The sequence below is a fragment of the Misgurnus anguillicaudatus genome, chromosome 19 (assembly GCF_027580225.2).
Source record: "Misgurnus anguillicaudatus chromosome 19, ASM2758022v2, whole genome shotgun sequence".
NCBI classification, from domain to species: Eukaryota; Metazoa; Chordata; class Actinopteri; order Cypriniformes; family Cobitidae; genus Misgurnus; species Misgurnus anguillicaudatus.
In genome coordinates, this window is record NC_073355.2 from 28,780,435 (window position 1) to 28,803,462 (window position 23,028).

The 23,028-nt window shown below is 37.5% G+C and overlaps 2 protein-coding genes across 3 annotated transcripts in view; one reads left to right on the forward strand and one right to left on the reverse strand.

Annotated features, from left to right (window-relative positions):
- Positions 1-16,837, reverse strand: part of arhgdig (Rho GDP dissociation inhibitor (GDI) gamma) — a 34,356-nt gene extending 17,519 nt beyond the window's left edge. Inside the window, exons 1-2 of one of the 2 annotated variants that reach the window (XM_055194157.2) lie at positions 16,684-16,837; positions 3,391-3,567 (exon numbers count right to left, since the gene is read on the reverse strand). In XM_055194157.2, coding sequence (XP_055050132.1) covers positions 3,391-3,562 — 172 coding nt within the window. In that variant the 5' untranslated portion in view covers positions 3,563-3,567; positions 16,684-16,837. Of the gene's footprint in view, positions 1-3,390; positions 3,568-10,629; positions 11,041-16,683 lie in introns of those variants that run through there. The other variant, XM_055194156.2, reaches the window with a different exon arrangement.
- Positions 16,838-20,399: 3,562 nt separating this feature from the next.
- On the forward strand, positions 20,400-22,009 carry LOC129436188 (retinal cone rhodopsin-sensitive cGMP 3',5'-cyclic phosphodiesterase subunit gamma). Its single transcript, XM_055194158.2, has 3 exons — positions 20,400-20,674; positions 20,879-20,919; positions 21,044-22,009. Exons 1-3 carry the CDS (start codon positions 20,517-20,519, stop codon positions 21,118-21,120), a joined length of 276 nt encoding a protein of 91 aa, XP_055050133.1. The 5' UTR covers positions 20,400-20,516; the 3' UTR covers positions 21,121-22,009.
- The last annotated feature ends 1,019 nt before the right edge of the window (positions 22,010-23,028 follow it).

Consider the following 23,028-nt stretch of genomic DNA (forward strand, 5'->3'; position numbering starts at 1 on the left):
TCGTATCTTTCCACCAGCATTTGTTGCCAAGTCAATCCTCCAAACCAATCCCTCTCCATGTTTATCACATGTCTCAGACCAGAGGGAAGACACTTTGACTGGACTAAATAGGAAGTAAATTGGAAGTAGAAATGGGGCTTCTGTGTGCACCTGCAATACACTAGCCAGTCAGAGTGTAAATAAGACACATTCATCATCTTAGAAACAGATGAATACCATCAATACAGTTCACAATCACACCCTTTGTTTGGTCTATTTTTAATATATAGCATCTTTCACAACTTTAACGAGATAAAGAGGCATTTAAAGACGTAATAATATGTCTACGTCATCTCTTTCCACTCATCTTTGGCATTTTACAGCTCTCCAGCCATAATAGACGGAGATGAGGTTGGTGTTTGAGGGTTTAGGTGGACATAGAGCTGATGGAGGTTAGTGACCTCATGCTGTCTCAGCACATCTCAATACAGCGATAGCTCTGCTGCCCCGCCCCATAACAACACTGCACGTCTAAACCATAAGCAGAGATTCACACGTGAACGTCCATTCATCACAGAATCTGACCTGTGAAGCATTTGGGTCAGGTAAGGAGCTTTAATTAGGCACTTACCAACTCTATTGTCCCACTAAATTATCGTTACTGGAATGCCGGCGCTTTAAAACGGCACATAACAAATTGTTGGATGAGTCTCATTGATGCAGTGTTATTGATGCAGGGTGAGTTGGTTTTACATGTGGAAACTGCTGTTAATCATTCTCTGATGGCTACAAGTGCCACCACCCGCCACAGGCACGTTCACGTGAAAACTGTGCACCAGGGATTACGCACACCGACCATGATTGATCATCCTTACAAATTCCCCACTATTAAATCTGGGAAAATTTTATGACATAATGATGGACTTCAGGTTAAGCCTTCATCTTAATGTTTCCAGTTTCACTGCATGCTCATGCAAACATAAAAATGATGTATGTCATTGTATCAATTTACTCCCATGACCCTCTTCCCCAACTCATATATGTTGCTTTATTGTTATCCATACAATTACAGGAAATGGGTACTGAAGCTTTCAGCTTTAAAAAATACAAAATGAATATCATAAAATTCTTCTAAATCTGATAGCTTTGAGTGAGAGCTTTATTTTTCTCTTCTTTTAATAACTTTTGATCTGAAAATCGGAGGATGTCGTATAATAGGGTGTGTATCATAAGCCACTTTTCAGAGGCAAATACAGATCCGCTGTGGTGTTGAATGCATGATGCTTAGCTCCTCTGATCTGTCATTAAGACAGCGGTTGTGTAAGCAGATCTTTCCGTCATTACACCAAAACCGCCATAAAAAACCTCTCCTGTATGCATTCCAGCATATTGAAGGGAGGCTATTATTAACCAAGGCCATAACTAACAATACAAATGAATCATTTATGAATCTAAAGAGTCTCAAGCTAAATACCCTTGGCACAAATGTTGCATTTGAAGCAAAAAGAAAATACTGCAGTTGATTGATTCTCAGCAAAAAAATTAAATAGCATCTAACTTCTAAGCACCTGTGAGTCAAGCTGAAATTAATCTTCTTTTAGCCACAGTGCATCAGCTACGGTTCACACAAAAATGATTTTTTTACTGGAAAGTTTACATATCACAAAATCATTCATCGCGCGGAGAAAAACTAAAATGGCCCAGAATATTACATTATTTCACTCAATAACTGAGTCATAAATACAATAACTGATCTCATAATTAATGTATTGTGCAGTGGGTCAGAATAATAAACGCAAATTATTCACTATTATACAGCTAGTGGAATCAATTCACTGTAACAAAGCTACATTTCTCACTCTACCTTCTCACTCTTTATCTGAAAATACTGTTTGGGGGCTTTGAACCAAGACTGGAAAGCCCTGCGATCTAAGTCAGTCTAGACAGCAGGGAGGGGAATGAAGACCCCCCGAGGGTCGAACTACATCTTTGTGTCACCATGAAGGCAATTCAATCTTCACAAGGCTGGATTTCTTTAACATTTCATTACAACGAAGTATGTGTTCAATAATTGTGGAGTAAATGCATGATGACAAAAAAATAGTTATTAATACAGTCAAATTTGGCTTGTATTTAGATGAACAGTTGACATATGTGACCCTGGACCACAAAATCAGTCATAAGTAGCATAAGTATATTTGTAGCATAGCCCACATATTATGGGTAAAAATATTTTTATGCCAAAAATCATTAGGATATTAAAGGATTATTTAATAAAAAAAAAAAAGCAGTTTCAAAGGACCCTGAATGATCTCAAACGAGGCATAAGGGTCTTATCTAGCGAAACGATTGTCATTTTTGGCAAGAAAAAAAATGCACTTTTAAACCACAACTTCTCGTCTATCTCCGGTCCTGTGACACACGCAATACGTCATCACGTCAGGAGGTCACGGTTGACATATGCGAAACTACGCCCCAGTGTTTACAAGTGTGAGAAAGAGGACCGTTCCGACGTTGTTGTATGTCGAATGATACTAATTAATGTCTTTATGTCAGTTTATTGTTTAAAATAGTCCGCAAATGTGCGTTTCATATATGTAACACGTGACCTTTCGACATCATTACGCAATTAAGTGAGGTCGTGCTGGCGCGTCACAAGACCGGATATAGACGAGAAGTTATTTTTCTTGCCAAAAATGACAATCCTTTCGCTAGATTAGACCCTTATGCCTCGTTTGGGATCGTTTAGAGTCCTTTGAAACTGCAATTTTTAACTGCATTAAATCTGTTAAGTGTTGGGGTCCATTAAAATCCATTAAAATGAAAAAATCCTGGAATGTTTTCCTCAAAAAACATAATTTCTTCTCGACTGAACAAAGAAAGACATCAACATTTTGGATGACATGGTGGCTGGATTTTTTTTTAAGACTAATACTTTAAGTAAAGGTTATGTTGTAAATATATATACAAAAATATTTATCATTAGTAATACATGTTGCTAAGGACTTAATTTGGACAAATTTAAAAGGCAATTTTCTCAATATTTAGATTTTTTTCACCCTCAGATTCCAGATTTTTAAATAGTGGTATTATATCTGCCAAATATTCTCATATCCAAACAAACCATACATCAATGGAAAGCTTATTTATTTATTAAAAAATAAATATGCATAAATTGACCCTTAAGATAAGGTTTTGTAGTCAAAGGTAACATATTAGAAAAATATTGGTTGTCAGGAAAAAGCTGAAAGTCAATTAGGCCTACTATTTTCTTATACTTCTTGGCCCCACTAAAATTTTCAAAGAAACCATATGGCAGCTTAAATACAGCATAAAGCACATAAACAGATGTGCACGTAGGCGTGTTTAAAAAATATTTCAAATATTTTCGCTCATTGAAGGTTTACTAACCTGACACCACAGGTCCAGAGCCCAGGAGGGTCTGCTTGTACTTGTTCAAGCTTTCATCATCCTTGTCCAGTTCCTGGATCTCCTGCAGGCTCTTCTGAGCTGGGGGCTGGTAGTTCAGATCTGGCTCGTCATCGTCTCCCACCACTGGCACTTCTGTCTCTTTATCAGCCATGATTCCTGAGAAAAAGCAGGAGAGGCATTAAGATCATGTCAAAACATTTCTAAATGGCAAGCACCTTCACAGCCGACAGGCAGCAAGTACGACGTGGTCCCAGTTTAACATATTTAGATTAGAGGGTTATGATCAAAGGCCTAACAAAAAAAATGTTCATTCAGGAACATGTTCTACTTTGCAGTGTTCCAGATAAAAACTAGTCTAAAAAAATAACTTGACATTTCCATCCTGACTCAGTTGACCTGGATTAAATAAAAAAAAGTACAAAATCAGACCTCTATAGGTTGGGTTATAAAATTGTCATTGAACAATGGCAAATAAATCTAGGATTTATAGTCAATTCAACAAATTGTGAAGTTCACCATTTCAATATAATTTCCATATCTGAAACAAACAAATTCAGTTTCACTAACTCATGAGACTAGACATTTATCACTTTTAATATTGAGAGTCATTTGTTCCAGTGCTCACATAGTGGGTCAACACATTCATCTCCTGCACCGATGATAACGCACATTAATTTCTGTTTAGCTTACTGTAGAGACAGTTTGACAATATTAATATACTAAAAAGAACAGCTGGAAGTTCATATAACCGTCCGCGTTGAATAATAATAATAGAGGTCCTGTTTCAGTAGATTTATTAAGAAGCTCATTGGCTTTTATTAATTCAGCCACTTGTACAACTTTGAAAAACGTGTTTTCATTGTCAGCATTTCAGTGTAACAGCTCATAATCACAGGGGACTATTACAACGTGCCACGCAGACGGCTGAAGCATTGCTCCCCGGAGATACGGAGGAACATAAAGACCCAGAAAAGCGCTCTCCATGCAGGAGGCCAGGAGCAGAAACAATGATTTGTCATACTGTATGAATTAAGAGCTGAATCATTACATCCGTATAACTGCCCTTGTGAAAACAGTACACAGAAAGAAACCACTGCTAAAAGATGACATCACCGTGGGTGAGGAGTCGGACCTCATGAGGTTGGATGCTCCTGAATGGCTGAGGATGAAGGAGAGGGACAGAAACACCCCCAATCCCCCCTTTTATGTAAAATTTACTGTATGTCAGGGATGACTAGATAGGCTTTGCTTCAGCAGCCGTAGAAACATGTTTAAGTTGTCGCCAATGATTATCAAGAGTGATGATAACCCTTCTTTGCATTATGAAGGGTGGACAAAACCCCCAGCGCTATAATATGAAGGGAGATGCAATAGTGAAAGGACGAAGCTATTAAATGTGATCTGATGGAATCAATAAAGTGTTTTCAGGGTCACTCTCTAATACGCCATTAGTTTTATACGAGCAAATTTTACCTCATAAAAATACATCACCATCTCCTTTTGCATTTAGACAGCACTAGCTCAAGGACTGTACAACGCTGCTGTATAACAAAATGGGTGGCCAATTTCCTCCAACAAAAAGCCAATAAAAATGTTGTATCTCTGTATAAATTAAACCTGTGGAAAAACCCCAATGTATCAGGCAAGACACTAGAAAAAGTGGGTCAGGATTTATGCAGTATACAAATACAAAAGGCTATTGATACATACGACATATGCTACTGAAGACAAAGTGAGCCAATTAATCTATTTATTAGAGATACTAAACAATCTGAATGTGTATGGATGAATGTGGTAATGAAGTGTGAGGGGGAAAATTTGGCTTCATAAGCAATTGCAGACTCGTATAAATACGGAACCGACGAAACTGATTCCGGCTCTGTGACATTTTACTCAAGAGAGGCACACTGGTGTCCTTTGGACCAATAATTGGGCCATTTAGTTAATTATCCATGCGCAATTATACAGCTGAAATATTTATCAAAATTGCTCACCAATTAAATACCTTGCATGCAAAACACGCAAATCAAATTTCACTACGGGGAAGACCAGCCACAAGAAATAAATGACGAGACTAATTGGGCAATTTAGAGCATCTCAAAGAGTCAACCGCAGCCTTTTAACTGAGCTCCTAACATTACTTAAGATTCAACACTGTACATACAAGTAATTAAACTGTAAAGTGATGAACTGTTTGTAATGCAGTTAATGCCAGTTGCAAATACATTTCATGGCATTTTAACACGTGATCAGCTCCAGCCTTTCCACGACCATGCAGAGGATAAGCGGATTCAGACAGTGATGTTTTCTGAATAATGATGACATCTCAAAACTGCAACGTGATCAGTGTTTCAACACAAATAAGACTTTTAACAAAATGGATAAATTAAAATGTACTCCCAAAGATTAAAAACAACCACTTTTTACATTTATGCATTCGGCATGCCGATGTGCACTAATAATACGTGGCCGATAACTATTCTGAATCGCACAGCCGATAATATTCACAGCTATTTCATGTACTACGGCTTTTGATCAGTAATGCTACGTACACACCAAACGCGGGGCATCGCATTACTCGCCCTAGATTACTCACGGGATTTAACTTCGTGTCATGCAAATTTATCGCTTGAGTTGAATATTTTCAACTTGGGCGAAGACGCGTTTGAGGCGAATAGTGCATGGTTTTATGGCAATTGCGCCACCCATAGCGCGTCATTCACATCGCTCCACGCGAGGACGCGTCTGATCGCGTCTTTACATTGACTTTGTATTTAATTTACTCGGGCGAACCGCTGAACTCACGTCGCATTTGAGGCGTCAAAATCACGTCCAGAGGTGTATAATACTTAAGTATTTTAGTTACATTTTCCAAGCATCTATGCTTTATCAGAGTGTTTGTCTTGGGAAAAAATTTACTTTTCTTTACTAAAAAATTTTCACTACATTCTAAAGCATAAAATCACACTGTGTATTCATTATATATTGCATATTAAAATTGATTTAATGCCTAATTACATAAAAATTGTGTAGTTTTACTTTCTTGAGTAAAAGTACGGAAAAAAATTACTTTTAACCCGGGGAGGCAGCCTTCTTGGGCTTAACTTAGCTTCCTCTTCTAGACGTTACATTAGTAATACGCTCGCTTATAATGTCGAGTCATAGCCGTAGCAAATTTGACTGCTTATGCTATCGTGTATTATGTTATGCTATCTGTCTTTTTTCTGTGCTTTTACTGCTTCTATTAATGTAAAGCTGCTTTGAAACAATTAAGTATTATGAAAAGCGCTATATAAATAAAATTGAATTGAAAAAAAAAATTAAGTAAAAGTACAAAAAATTACTAGATGTTTAATGTACTTAAATATTAAATATAAACCAAAAACTTGAAATTTTGAAATGTAGTGGAGTAAAAATTATGATAATATGTTTTGGAATGTTTGTTTTCCAAAGAAAAACACTAATAAAATACGAAAAATTGAAAATGTACTTTTATGTAGTACTATACAACTCTGATCACGTCTACCATAGTTTGCCGCTTGAACAGTTTGAGTGTACTCGCTTCATTTGCGCTGAAATTCGCATCATGAGAGGGGCTTCTGCAACTCCTCTCGCTTTCTGTAATCTCGTCACTACTAAAGCAAGCTCCTGATTGGTTAACGCGGCAACGCAAAATTCGGGCCAGCGGAAATGCATCTACCGCGACACGCTAAACGCCTCATTCGCGCCACGAGGCCTCCAGACGCGTGTCAAAGCTGTACCACCAGTTGAGTTATAGGAAAACTTATAGGAATGCCCCAAAAATAACATTATTGTCTCATCCTTCTGTTGTTCCTAAACCAATACCTTATGACTCCGAAGTTAGAAAAAATATGTACCCCAGCTGTCACTGGGGCAGCACCCTTTAAAAAAGCCCTAATATATACAATTCAATTAGGTACAGATATGTGGAGACTTATGAGGTGTCATGAAACATTTTGATAAAAAACTTAAGAGTATTAAAATAAGAAGCATACAGTTATAAACATCTCTTCATGTACTATTTTGCATGTGATTTCAAATGACATAATACAAACCAATTTTGTTGTTTTTTCCACATTTAAGGGGAACATTTTCATTACCGCAATGTGTCCATGACTGGATTTGGGTTCTTTGACATGAAATATTTATAATTAAAAAATCTAAAAAAATCAAAAGCTTCAGTGCATGATATACTATAAACATTTATGTGGTATTTGGTGATCATTGGTAAATGTAGAGACAATAATAAGGAATATAAATGTGTCCAAGACCAATTTTCTCATCCTCCACAACAATTTTCAATAATTGTTTAAGCCCTCAAGGAACTAACATTTTCAAAAGAAATTGTTGGAAGGGACATAATTGACGGTGACACTCAAGATGGCTACCAGGTAAGCAGTTCTTATTTTTTCTCTCCAGATAAAAGTAGAAATTTTGTTTGTCATAGCACCTAGACAACTTTTTACTTCTCATTACTGAAACATAAGTTTGTAAATGCATATATTTGATGTAATATCATGTTGCAGTAATGATAATTTTTTTACAATGATAATCTAAAAAATTTAAATAACTGTAATATTTTTAAAATCCTCTAAAAATAATGGTTATAGTAAGTTCAGACTTTAATCTTATATGTGCAAAAAAATTGGCTAAAAATTCTGATGCTGGACACCTTCTAAATCTGGATTTCGTGAGAATCACCTAGGTATACATTTGATACCAGTATTTAAATTTGAGATACTATATTTGAGGTACTAATAAGCTCTCTTTGGTACCAATATGTACCTCTGACTAAAATAAATTCTTTATAGGTGCAACGCTGTACCTTTAAAATGGTATAGCCCCAGTGATATTTTGACACTTTTTAGGACACTTTTACAATAAATTGATAGCTTGATAGCTACTGGCAACAAGTAAATCATGACTTGACTCATATGTTTGGGGTGAACTATACCTTTAAAGAACACTAGAGATGGCAGACAACCCCTGCACTTGCAGCGACCATTAATGAGAGGTCATCTTTATTAGCGAGAAGAGCGATGACAGTAATTACCCCACATTACCAGTGTTAAATAACAAAGCGAATACATTAAAGGAGCTGAAAAGCTTTTGCAATTGACTTTCCTCGCCTTCAGAGAAATCGCTTCTGACTGTGAAATATGTAAAACACATCATCTCACGTTTCAAAGGCAACATGCTTTGTGCGGCTTTGATCAGCAGAAGCGGTTTAATGCCTGGCTACATTGTGATGAATAGCATGCTGGTTTTAGTCCGATGGAGTGCTGCAGGTTTCAGTGCGCAGCTAATGAGGCGGAGGGTGAATGAGCAAATACTGACGATCTGCAGTCTCTCATATATACAACTGAAGACCCAAATATTTTCTGGACCTCACAGAATTCACATCCGGCGTTGGCTCAAAAATGGACCAACCCAACATTTTTGGTTGAAATGAAACCTATGCTGGCTTGTTCGACCTGAAATGCTGGGTTTGTCCTGTTTTGACCCTATCTGCAGCACATATAGCCTCACATCCTCTAGTCTTTCAGCGTCTTTGATATGCACTTCCTCTTCTAATCAACCTAAAAGGCTCAGCTGAAAGATTCATATCAGGTAACTCTGATCCTGTAAGTCGAACACAAAAACCACAGCAGATCGGAAATCTGCATCATTCGCACAGACAAAATACTGCGATCCATCTAACAACAAATAATGTCGTTAACTTACTTAACAATATCACTAAAACAAATATATTTACCTTAAACCCAAGATCATACTGTGAAAGTAATGAAGCACGTCTGTGCATTCTCAGGCTACTTAAATCACACAACAACATCAACATGAGAAGATCTTGAACACCTGATTGTAAAGAAATGCAATAACGTCTCATACATACTACACAATATTTCACAACAGGGTGCGTAAACATATCAGCTTTTGAAGTCTCTGTCTCTCCTACATGCAATCTAATTGATTTACTCTTTTAAACATGTGTCAGGTCTCTGACGGCCAGCCATCCATCACAGCCCCGCAGCAGCTGGCGCTCAGCGAATCATGAAGCAGTTCTGACGGACCATGGGGGTCCTAGCGTGTCAGCACCTGCAGTTTGGCAGAGAGAGAGAGAAAGGGCTGGGAAACCCATTCACCGGTCAGTCCTGTGGAGCCCGCTTCTGTCCATCACCAATATCCTCTGCAGTATTAATGCAATCATTGTGCATCAACTCTTAACTGGTGCTATGTTTTAATGCTTGCTTAACTGTATATGTATCCCATGGTCATGATAATGCCATTTCAAAAGTCACAACTTACGCTAAAGACTGCCCAGAAAGCACCAGTATGAATAAAGCTGTGCCAAGAGGTTGCGCTCACATTGACTGCGTTTATAGCCAGACTGTGAAGTATGCAATGACCAGTGTGTAAACTTCTCTCGCCACTTGTTCCCTACACTGTTTGCCCTGCCCATTTGTACTTAAAATTACAAACTGTAGGGTGTTGGTTTGTTGTTACTTAAGATGGCACACTACCCTCCAAAGACCACCTCATGTGGCACGCCGTGTTTTACCTTAGACTGAACCATAAGAACCACCACATACAGGTATCAGAGAATACGGTGTTGACCTAACCCACCCAACACACACACATTTCTGTCCACTTTACACATACATGTCATGCAAGTGGTCACTGTTCAGACATCATGACATCATGCATACACTCTTTGCATGACGCTGTATCAAAGTGAAACTAAGATGATTACAGAGAGCGATAAAGAAAAAAAGTGGCAGTAGGGAGGAAAGACTGAAGAAGTGCTGAACACTGGATTGGTGTCAGTAAGCAGAAGATCTGCAGAGCCAAGTCCTGAATCAACAAGATCTGTGACATGTAATTACAAACAACATGATGATCACACACACAGACAACGTTGTGATAGCAACAAAGGCTTGATCAATACATATTGATCAGTCCACCTTTGCTTTTTTGAACAGCATGTTATGCCAACTATAAAAAGGTGTGGGTTCACAAAGGAAGTCATCATGCCACATGATCATGACTTTTTACCAGCTTTTAGGAATTCGTTTAGAGTTTAAATAGCATTTATATCCATCTACTAAAGTTGTTTACGAAACATTTTAAGATAAAGCAACGATTTTCTACTTTTTAGCAATTCAATTTTAGCACAGACGAAATGAACGCATCTCTCACCTCTGTAGCAAACAGTCAACCAGAGCAGTTCAAGAAACTGTCCTCCAAATTCGCAAACATCCATGCCCAACATTGTGTATAAGCGCTTTACACGTTTCCCAATAAATCCGAAAAATAACACAATCAAATAAGCTGTCCTCCTGTGAAAAGTGTCACTTAAAAAAATGAAACATTCAGAAAAGCATCCTTCCTACTGCCACAAAAACCGAGACACGGAGTCACTGGGTGTGGGTTATCTGGAGAGAGAGAGAGCCAGCGTGAGCGAGCGAGGGAGTGTAAGAGAGAGAGAGAGAGAGAGCGCAAGTGAGAGGGCGAGATAGAAGACAGACAGAAAGAGAGAGAAAGTGAACAATTGGACAAAGATCTGTATGAAATCCACGCCAGACGAGCAGCTACGGCTGAAGTGTTGGGAATGTGAGGCAGTGATGTGGGAATGGTATTCCAGGCTGCAGACACTATTGATTCCCTGGCATGAGAAGCAAAATCTCCGCCTCAGTTCAGCACGCCTCCCAACACCATCACTCATTAGAGAGGAGACTGCGATGATCTCATCCTCTTCCTCACACATACACATACACACACACACACACACACACCAGCTCCCCTCCTTTCTCTTTATTCCCTATTCTATTTCTCCTATCCTCACATTTCTGTTCTCCAGAGACACTTATTATTCCTCCCATCCCCCATTTTATATCAACTATCATATTGTTTCCCCTTTCATCTCTCTCTCTCAGGGGCAGCATGCTGTTTGGACTGTTTTCCTTCTGGTTGAAGATGACTGTCTATCAGTGAGACTCTCCATCTGCAGTTCTCTAGCACGTCCTTCTGTCATCTCTCTCAGGGGTCGTCAACCTGTCACAGGAACCTGTTCGAGGTTACCATGGGCGTGGCCCTGCATTAAATGCGGCCTTGATGCTCTGCCGTTGGTAGCCCCTATGCTGAGGGGCGCTGCTGAAAGGTTTGTAGGGACATCAGATTACGTGCATTGACCCAATAGGGCTTGTCACAGAAACGTGTCGCAAAGCTGCAGTGCTTCTGCTCGCTATGGCACTCTCGCTATGTCTCATTTTTACCTTTGCAATGACAAAGACTACAACAGTACATGTGGCATGTACACAATGTTAAAAGGGAGTTTAACTGCATGTATACATATACACAGAACAGTATATAGTTTGCTTGAGAAATTGATTCTCATTTGTAGCCAACGCAATTGCAAAAATGCATTCAAACACTCAAAATAACATTTTCAGCACTGGCCGCTATACCCCAAACTGGTTTAGCTCAGGCTAAACCAACCATATGTAATTGCAATGAGAGCGACAGGTCAAAAATGTTAGCGATTCAGTAAGAATGAGTCTTTTTACAGCCCTCTACAGGTTTTATATAATTCATCATACTTTATTATGCCACAAATAGTACATGAGAAAGATGAATGTAGTTGCCCAAAGGAAGGTTTTATTACTCAGAGGTTTCTTTTTTACTGTACAGGAAGCTTAATGGAGTTTTCAGTTACAGTTACTCCAAATGAAGTTTTACAAAAATTCAGGTGAAGCATGGTCATTTAGTACTGTCAATCACAACTACATTTCTAAGTGAAGCTAAAGCTGCGTGCACACCGCCAGCGACTAGCTATGGCAGATCAATGCAATCTCATTCATTTCAATGGAAGTTTGGCCATTTCCAGTGACTTGAGTGACAGCGATCTTTGGCGTCAGGAAATGGGCGTGCCTACATGACAAAGTTGAGAACAGGTCAACTTTATGCAAATGACGAGCGACTTTCGGGAGCAACAACCAATGAGAGTAAAGCAGTGGAGTTCAGGTCATCTGTCTTTCTCCATTTAAGGGGCGATCACACTACACTTTTCATTCTATTGACTCCATTCATATGCATGCGAATGCACAACCCAGTGTGAAGGCAAGTTGTGGTAGTCACAAAATATTTGATAAAATTGACAAATTTTTCCACTTTTTTGTGAAATTGAGCACGAATGTCATTATCGTGTCACTCAGCACAAATTTCTATAAATAGTTTTTCATGTCTGTAGCACAAATTTCTTTTTTGTGTGATTTTATGTATTGTTTTTCCCTATTTGTTTTTTTTACCATCGTCGCTCGTGGTTGGCGTTAGAACAACTTTCTGTTACATTTCAGACATCCTAAACGCATCTCTAATCCCAACTCCAAATGAAAATAGGTTTAAAATAGGAAGAAAACACATAGAAACAAATACATAAAATTACATCCAAACCCAAACTCCAAATCTAACTTCAACCTCAAGCAACGATTTAAAAATAAAAAAACTAAGAGGAAACAAAATATAAAATTACGACGGACACTGAATACTATTTATAGAAATTTGTGCTGAGTGACACGAAAAAGACATTCGTGCTCAATGGCACAAATAATTAATCAAATATTTTGTGACTATACCACGACTTGTGTTGCAATGGATCATGGCCCATTCTGACAACAGTAAGGGGGCATGCACACCAAAGCTTTTACGCCTGCGGCCGGCACATGTTTTCAATTGTTTTCAATAGAAGCTCTGCGTTTTTCAAGCTCTGCGGTTTTTTCGCGCTCTGCGCTGAAAATTGAAAAATATTCAACTTTGGGTGAAAACCTCCGCTCGTCAATGTCAGTTCTCACAAGGCTGTCCAATCACAGTGGAGGCGTTACACGGCGTTACCTTTCTCTCCACTCAAAAGCACAAATAGACTAAGGCAAAGATCTTGTAGAGGGTATGCATTGACGTCACTTTTCCACGTGACCACGCCGGAGCTTGCCCTGTTGAGTGGCAAAACAGCTGGCTTTTCTAGCGGCTGCCACTAAAATGTCAGTATAACTGACAATTACGAGCAAAAATTACATTTAGTTGGACTTGACAGTGACCCTAGCAACTTGTCAACCCACCTGACGTTGGCATGGACAATCCATTTATTTCTTCTTTCTGTGTTTTTTGGCAGTCTGTAAAACGATAGCTCCAAATTCTTGTTAAATCTCGCACAACAGCTTTTCCCATTTAGATGCGTTTTCCCTGTTTTTTGCCGATTTCACACTGTACGCTAATTCTGCTGCTCTGTCTTTTGCCGAAGGTGACGTCACATGCATACCCTCTATATTGAAAAACCTGCCCCCCCCCCGCCCGCCCATATTCTCAGTAACGTCCGACAAATATTCACATGTTCAAAAACTACAGTGAAAGCGGCATTACTGAGATGATGGTTACTCATTTGTTTTTTAGTTGTAACTAGGACAACCAGAATTAACACCTCCCAATGACCTCATTGAAAGAAGGTGGTGTGCATGCCACCTAAATAAAATTTGGCCTTGTCTCTGATGGTTTCTGATAAAATTCCTACATGACATAAAAACTGATAAAATCAGACGACAATTAAGAAAAATTAAAAAATGTTAATATATTAGCCTGATAATTGGATCATGGAAGTTATTTTTTATTTCTTTGGTATCTTGGCAAATTTAAGCACAGTAGAGGAGACTTTTTGGATGTTAGAGATATTTTAGAGGATTTAATAGTTGATCAAAACCTGAAAAGCGTACCACTTCTCCATTTAAACTTGCTGCTATCTATAAGAAACAACATCTCATCCTTTTTTTTCTTTCCAATGCAATCTGGGCAGCTTTGGGAAGTGACAGACATCTGTTCAAATTAAGCAGTTCTAAACAGGAGCTTGACAGATTACATAACTTTTAACTACACAAGCCTGAGACCACAATCTGGTGGGGTCTGACTCTGAGCAGCCTAAGATTTCCAACAATTTGGTGTCCTCTGTCAATACATCAAAAATCTAGACAGGGTTGGATCACAGATGCTGGACAAAATTTTGACAGAAAAGAACACAGATGTATTTTCTGCCTCTGAACTGCATGACTGGAAACGATTGCACAAACAGGAAGATGATGTTTCTCATTTTAACCACAGAGTTTGATACAGAGCCCTGGCATACCCTTACATACAATATGGAGGAAGTTCATAAGTTTATAATTCTCTTGCAGAATTTGCTATATGTTTTTTGAAAAAGCATTTTTTTGCTTGGTACCACCAAAATGTCAACTGAATTTTGCTAAATTTGCATATACTTCACAAGACAGAATAAAATAATCATGCAATGTGTAGCTTAAACTATCACAGAAATTGCAAAGCAGTGATAAAGGACACACAATATTAAGAAGACTTTCTAAAAGGTCGCAGGGCTCCAGACTAACTTTTTTCACTAGGAGCACAGTGGCCCCCAACTGAAAATTATAGGGGCACAACCAGAAAATTTAGGGGCACATACCAAATCAACATGCTAACCAAATATTCACATTTCTACTAAGTAATACACTGTATTACTAATAAATACTTTGATGATAGATGGAGAAAGTACAATGTGCTGTTTTAAATTCAGTGTCACATCACAAAAAAAGGTCAAATTTACTGGTCGCACACGTGCGACCGGATGTAAAATTCAGTGGCACACTCTCAAATTTTGGTGGCAAAAGTCTGGAGCAGTCTGGAGCCCTTGGTTGTGCTTATAAGCACAACTGTACTTGCAATGTGGGCACAAATTGGTCAAAAGTGAAAAAATTAGTTCTTCAAGGTTCCTCTTGAATGAACACTAAGGCAAAACAAGCGTCATCCGGCACTTCGGTTCCTCTACCAAAAGCTCAGCACAAGCCCTGGCCTGAAAAACGAGTGCCTTATTAAGGAAGTGAGAGGGTTGTCTTAATCAATACACAGAGCTCTTCTGTATCAAGGTCTGTCAGTTAATACACACTGCTTCCTCTTCACAGATCTGTCAAGACATTTTTATATATTTTTTGCGCTACTTCCCTGTGTGTATTACTGGGGGTGTTTTTTAGCATTGAAAGAAATGAGGCCAGTCAACTGTTCAGATAGAACTAAATGGAATATCAAAGTACCATAAAAACACCTAGACAGTTTTCATCTCTTTGAAAATCATTTCAGCCGCATGCTTTTATGGGCTGTTTATCAGCGCAGTGATGCCCATGACATACAGTATGCCATTGACAGCGCTCATCAATACGAGGCTAAAATGTATCGTGAAAAGTCTCCAATGATTTTACAGCCCTCTAAACCATGTCGATGCAAAATGAGCTTTCATAAAAGAAAACGTATCATTTCCGAATACTCCTGAGGCTGCAATAAAACAGCAATAGATCCACTAGTGCTGAGTAAAGCATTCTAGTTCGGCTATAAAGATGCTCAACAACATAATCATACGGTATACAGCACAGACCATGTATTCGAGTATGTGCAAAAAACAGCTTCCCTAATGCAAAACCATTGTGAAACAGTTAAGGTTGCACAATGTTAGATATAAGAGCAAAACAAAAACAGGAAAAGATACGTCATTTAACAATATCTTTGAATATCTACTCTGTCATAAAATTATTTATGATCTGAAAGCTATTTAAAGACACAATGGTAGGTTAACACTTGAATCAGTGAGAAGAAACACAATTTAATAAATACTTTGCAAATATTTTCACTTTTGAAAACACCAAGATAAATGTATTTAAAAATGTATTTAAAGTAGTCATATAGTGAGTGACGGTGCGTGCATGCAGGAGCCAGTCAGAACAGGATCTCTCTACTCTTCGTTAAGAGAGGATGTGGTTGGTTGGGTACGACTTTACCAAAAAAGTACATTGAAAGTAAGAGGAAGGTGCTAGTGAGGGTTGTATGTGGCGTCAGTGAATTTATTTAAGCACAATAACAAAATACCTTATATATATTCATAACAAAAGGATACATTTAAATATATAGGTCAAATAAGCACACGCACGTAGATATGTTTAACTTCAAATAAATCTAAGTTTATTAAAACCCCCCAGTTCAAGAGATAGCCTACAGCAGTCTGCAGAAATGTAATTTTGGTTATGCTAAAATAAAAAAATAACATTGCTGCGCTGTAATGAATTAAAAGCGTGCACAATTGAAGACTCTGTAATACTCCCTCAAAAGAAATTGTTTATAGCTTTGCAAACAGAGAAGTTTTACTTTGATCAAGTGAAAGAGTCTTACCGTGTCGTCTATCAAAGCAGTGAATGCGGATGTCCGACCCCGATGAAGAGCGTTCAGATCATGAATGTACCAGGAAACAGTGTTTACCAATCACAACTCAACCCCACTTACACTTTCAGCTGCACTATATCTGCTTTACTGCGCGCAACAGCACTAACACATGTATGCAGGCTTGTTGTGAAACTGCCACAAAGTTACATTACAGATAAGGCAAAATTAAGTAACACTTCTTGGGGATCTTACACGGTATACTTCAGAATGTAGGATACTAGTGAACTGTAGTAAAATTGCAATATATGTCAAGAGTTTTTTAACCTTGCCACAGCTATAAAAGTATACTACAGTAGTAGAATAAATTATCAAAGTATAGTGCTATAGGCTAGGCCTACTAAAATATTTTTTAGTGCGACCGAATCACTGATATAATTGTAAAATAAAAGTGACAAATAAAATATATAGCACTGTAAATTTAACTTATATTTTTATATTTAATTTATGCATTGCATTATGATAATAAAATGACGATTAACGAAAAAGAGATTAATATCTGTTTCTGCTACACCTTCCGCCATGTTTCGCCTCATGAAGTATTTGCACCACAAAAAACTGTGAACTCCTCAATATGATTTGTGTTCAAACTCATCTGCTTAAAATATAACGTATCTGTCTCAACATGTCTGTAAATTCCTCGAGAGCCTTTTCTCTTATGTTAAACAAAGGCGTTTTTAACTTAATGCTGCGATGCTGCGCAACCGATCGGTTTATGACATCAGAATACCAGGAGTACGTTGGGCTTTCGAATGACTCTCGCGATATTTTTACGTCATGCATATGATGTCATACTTCATGTCGCTGCATAAAGTCCACAAACACCTCCGGCAAACAGATATTTTAAACAAGCTCTAAAAAAAATAAATCATTAAAATGCAATAATATAAAATACAAGACTTAACCTAATATTATTTCTAAACATCTAAATAGTAAATACTATGCAAATCATATCCATATTTATGTCATTTTTATTTATGTCTCATCTGTGACGCCTAGCAATCCCTAACACTTTAAATCTCGACAGTATTAGCCAATTATTGCACCAGGCTGTGTTTTAGTCCACATTTAGGCCCTATATCGTCCAATGACTTTAAAAAAATTCTTATTCAAATTTTAAACAACATTTATTTACGGTAACATTTAACAATTTTCACACTTACACAGTGACTCACTTTCAATGTATCATTAATTAATACTGTTAACTATGTTGTAAAAAAATGCAATGATCTTGGTGTAGGCTAGTGCTGAAGTTAAGGTGGATTGACTGGTCTGTTTTCTCTTGTGCATGTCTTTATGTTTAAAAAATTAGGGAGTTCCTCCTCCTCTACCATAGAAAAAGCACGAGAGAAATGCTGAAGAAGTTTAGCCCCAGGCCACAGTTGCTATCTCTCAACAAACCTTTTTCTTGACAGGCAAGAATATGCGGTGACTTCTTATTAAGATTCTTACTGCCCCCTTGTGTTTAAAACTGAATTGGTACATTTACGCCCATAGTCTATACTCAAACTGTGGACATCCACCACTGTCCACAACCTTATATGAAACACCAAACACCACTTACTTAATAATCTTAATATAAGATGTTAGGTTGTTTATCTCCTATATGTGTATTTGTAAATACAAATTATATTCTTGTGTAAATAAAAAATTATAATAATATTCACATGTAATTATATAAACTTGTGTAGTGAGTGACACATTTGAACAATATGTAAACAAACTGTAACACAAATACAAGCATGCACTTGTGGCGATGTGGTGTACAAAGGAAACTACAAATTAAATTGTCCGACTACGCCACCCGGACTATACCGGGAAATTAAATCAAGGCACAAAAGGTTCGTTTGTCAAATATGGGGCGAGGAGGACACGGACACAAAGTAGGAAATATAAATATTTATTTTACACATTAAAAAGGATCATTATCCCGGACACAAAGGGACAAACACAATAAATTATAAAGTGGAGGCTGCAGGCAGGGATCGTGTTTTCACCCCACACACTATACCACAGCAAAGTCAGTGCAAAATATCAACCAGTTGTGTAATCGATCCCTAGCTTACGTTTCCCACTCAATACAAAACAAAAATACAAAATCAAGACGCTCATTAACAATCGAATAATAAACATTAATAGCCAAAACAAATAAACAAAAACAGTCAAAGGATTTAATAAAAACAAATAACCAAACAAACAAACAAAACGACAGCTGAAAGTAATCAGTTCATGTCAAGCCACGGGGCAATCAGAGGAAAAACTCATGTGCTTTCACAACCCTCATAAATGGCCCCATAGCCGGAACACCGGACGACGTAATTCGCCCATAGTCAGACATGAATATCCGAACTGGAGTGAATGAAACCCAGGCAAGGCAGCAGCGCGGTCATCTCTGACGATTTACAGTCCGCCCCATTCAATTTGGTTGCGGACACCCTTAAGGTGTAATCTACATGTTACCAAGGAGAATTTGTCCAGGAAATTACCACCACCGCCATACACCGAGATGAGGAAGCACACTTGAGAACCATTATCCGTTCATTCATAAAAACCCGCGTTGCCGGGAGGGCGGTACCACTGGGTGACGTCCCACATGCACGGACAATTCAGGACTCTTATACCCTCTGAAGTGTACTCTAATAGGTTGGCAGTTTTACCCTGCGTCAACCAATAGCAAGGATACACGTCATCCTGCTACACACTGATTCTTTCTTTGCACCTCAGCTGAAAGCAATAGTGTATAACTTAAGGTGAAGCTAACTTGAAAAGTGATCCAGAACCAAACGCATGAAATGGGGATGACTGTGTGTTCCTTTAAATGAAACAATTAATATATTATGTGAAATGTTGTATGGTACGATATTTGTCTGAATTCATCTTCACTGAAAATAGGAAGGTGCCACTGCCTTTCAAGTACTATGGCACGGTCATAATGCTGCCCGAAGCTGATCATCATTCCCAGTCTCTATGTCAGGGACTTAACTTAAAGTAAATTAGAGAGCATGTGTTGCTTACGTCATGCTGAACGTCAGCAGCCCCACTCATCAAGTGATAAGAATAATAATGTTTGAACACTTTTAATATGGTACATACTACAGGGCTGAAAACTAACACACATTTTTCCTTAGTAAACCGGTTTTTTATAGTTATAGTGGGGAAAATGAGTATTTGACAGCATTTTTGACAGCATGACAGGCTGCGCATTTTTATCAGTAAGGGGATTTCTAAATGGGCTATTAAAAATGTTCAATACTTATTCCCTGTGTCATTTCACTTTATTTATTATGACTCAACTTGTATACTTAAATGTTCTGATTTCTTTGTATGAATTCAATATTTGGCTTGATGGCTACATCTGGTGGAAATGTTGTGTGTCAATAGCCCACTTAGAAATCCCCTTACTGATAAAAATGCTGATGTGTCAAATACTTATTTTCCCCGCTGTATGTTTTGCATAACTTTTTCATGCAGGTATATATTCATATATATTGAAAAAATTTTTGACCATTGAAAAAAATTATTAATGAATGCCGTTTTTTGTTTACAGCCTGGAATAATCTAGGTTCTTTGACTGACTTAATCTGGAACAGAGACTGCTTCTGTGTCACTGTGCCAATCTGTATTTGCCCATTGACGTAAACACAGGTCAGCCAGAGAGTACTTAAACCAGATTTTCTTAACTAGCTCAGACACACAACAAGAGAGATCGATATTTAAACAGAGGAGGACTACAAACATAAAAGTCCAGAAGAGTTTTTATTTCTGAAGGTAAGGAAGTGTACAAGATGAGTTCAGGAAATATTACAGACAGTCTCAGCGAATCACATGACATCCCAACGAGAGTACTCGGAGGTCCAACCACACCTAGAAGAGGACCCCATAAATTCAAACAGAGGATGACAAGACAATTCAAAAGCAAACCTCCCAAGAAGGGAGTCAAAGGGTAAGTTCCCAACATTTTTAAGGATAGTTCAACCAAAACGTTCAATTCTTTCATCAGCCTCACCCTCATGTCATTCAAAACCTGTATGTCTTCAATTTTTCTGTACATCACATGCTTGTACTTAATATAAGAACATAAAATGACCTGTTATGTTATTCTTTAGGACTTAAAAATATAATAATTTTCTGTATCTTCTCTTACTAGATTTGGAGATGAGATTCCAGGAATGGACGGTCTTGGCACTGGTAAGTTTGTAGTACGAACGCTGTTTGTGTACAGATCACATTACACCAAGTTGTGTAATGTTATGCTAAACCCCTTTACTCTGTCTGATCATGGCTCTTTTTTGCCAACTTGTCTCATACACAGACATCACAGTGGTGTGTCCCTGGGAAGCCTTCAGCCATCTGGAGTTGCATGAGCTCGCCCAGTATGGTATTATCTGAAGAGAGGAGCTTTCTTGCTGAAAATTTATTACTTGGACCTGTTTAGTAAACCAGACTAACTCTGTCTATGACCCACCTCTTGATCTCACCCGAGGGATGTGGCACATTATGGGCAGTTTCCTAGACAGATTTTAGATTAAGCTAGCGCTCTGCCTTGGGTATCAGGACATTTAACCTCATATGTGGACATTAATTTTTTATGTTTGCACCATAATACTTAATTCTGTGTAACTGGAACCTGCTGAACACAAACATGGACAATTACACTGCTTCATGTTTTTAGACAAATATTTGGTTAATATATTTATTGGTTCTTCCTAACCCAGAAATGGCTGGTATAAATCTGAAAAAAAAAGACAAACCACAAATTGGGTCTTAGTAGGTTAAGTAGTTTTTACAAACAAACCTTACTGTACATTGCTGGTGTGTAAAACAATGGCAATGATATATTTTTTAATATGTAAATGCAAGCTGTTTTCAAGCATGCATTTTAGTCTGGGACTAGGGTTAAACTCACTCTGTATGGGAACCCCCCTCCCAAAAAAAAAACCCAACAACAATTGCACCATTGCCTTCATACTGGAAACTGTTGAGTTGTATAGAAGCCTTTGAATGCATTATACATTTATTTTATATTTTAACAGCTCTTCAGATGCAGGAGGGCTGTAAAGCAATCATACACACTGATATAAAAAATAATAAACAAATAAAAATGTTTTATTTGTACTATTTCTACATTTCATGTACTGTAGAAGTATTATTAGAGGAAAGGCATTAATGCATTAGATATATATTGTCTATAAATGTTGTAAAAATGTATCTTGGATATATATTGTATTGATGCCTTAGTTTTTTATTTCGTATTTAAATAATAAAAAATAGACACATGTCTCTTTCTAATGTTTTGCTTTTTCTGTATGGTACACCAAATAATTTGTGAAAAAATGTGAAATACATGCAAATTTACTTAGTATTAAGATCATTCTTAAACAAACTGCCTTTGGACTTATTTGCATAATCACTGTTCTGTGGCATCACATTATTTCTAATTAGTTATCATCCATAGACATAATTTCTTCTCCTCTTTGGTGATTACTGAGTGATTCAGATTGGGGTAATAAATCTTTGTTGATTTTGAATTACAGTTTATTTGAACGTAATGTGATTTAATATTTAATATTTCACAAAGAGGTTCCAGATACAATAAAGCTGCTGAACCCCAAAATAACTTTCATTGCACAAAAAATGTGACCTTGCCTGAGTCATAATGTAAAACACATTTAAAAAAAAATCTAACTTTGATATTTTTAATACTGACTGAGTAAGGCCATGTCAAAGATTGAAATCATAATGCCCCTAATCTCATAATTAGTTAATAAGACTTTAGCCTGGATTTCAGTCATTACAACAGTATGATAATGCCATAGATTGTTATTACATGTGTGGATAAAAATGGATAAATACATTTATTCTTGTACTTCCAATAGAGAGATTTAACACAATAAAAGCCAGCACAATTTGATGCCAGGTAGCTTTATTGTGGCACCTATTGATTTAAGAGGATTGATGGAAGGAGATTTAGACAGACTAAATGGATTAGGAGAATAATCTTACTCTATCCACAGACACCTGTGCAGTAAATGGACACATCACTCTGTATTCTACCATGAGTCATTCTTTTGTATTGGGGTGTGTTTACTATTAAATAAAATAACTAATAAAATACATTATGGTAATAGTTTGAATATCTTAAAGCAAATATGTTTTAAAGCAAATGTCACTTTTCATTAAAAGGGTCCAAAAACTAAACATATTTTTAATTATTTAAAGATAATCAAACTTACCTGCATGCCTAGTTACTTTGGTAACAGTGTAAGTTAAGGGAACAGTATGTAAGAAATTTATATC

What these genes read in the sequence shown, in the direction of transcription:
- LOC129436188 (XM_055194158.2), top strand. Translation starts at nt 20,517, where the DNA reads ATGAGTTCAGGAAATATTACAGACAGTCTCAGCGAATCACATGACATC. An exon ending in CCCAAGAAGGGAGTCAAAGG is followed by an intron (nt 20,675 to 20,878) that starts GTAAGTTCCCAA and finishes TTCTCTTACTAG; the next exon opens with ATTTGGAGATGAGATTCCAG. An exon ending in AATGGACGGTCTTGGCACTG is followed by an intron (nt 20,920 to 21,043) that starts GTAAGTTTGTAG and finishes TCTCATACACAG; the next exon opens with ACATCACAGTGGTGTGTCCC.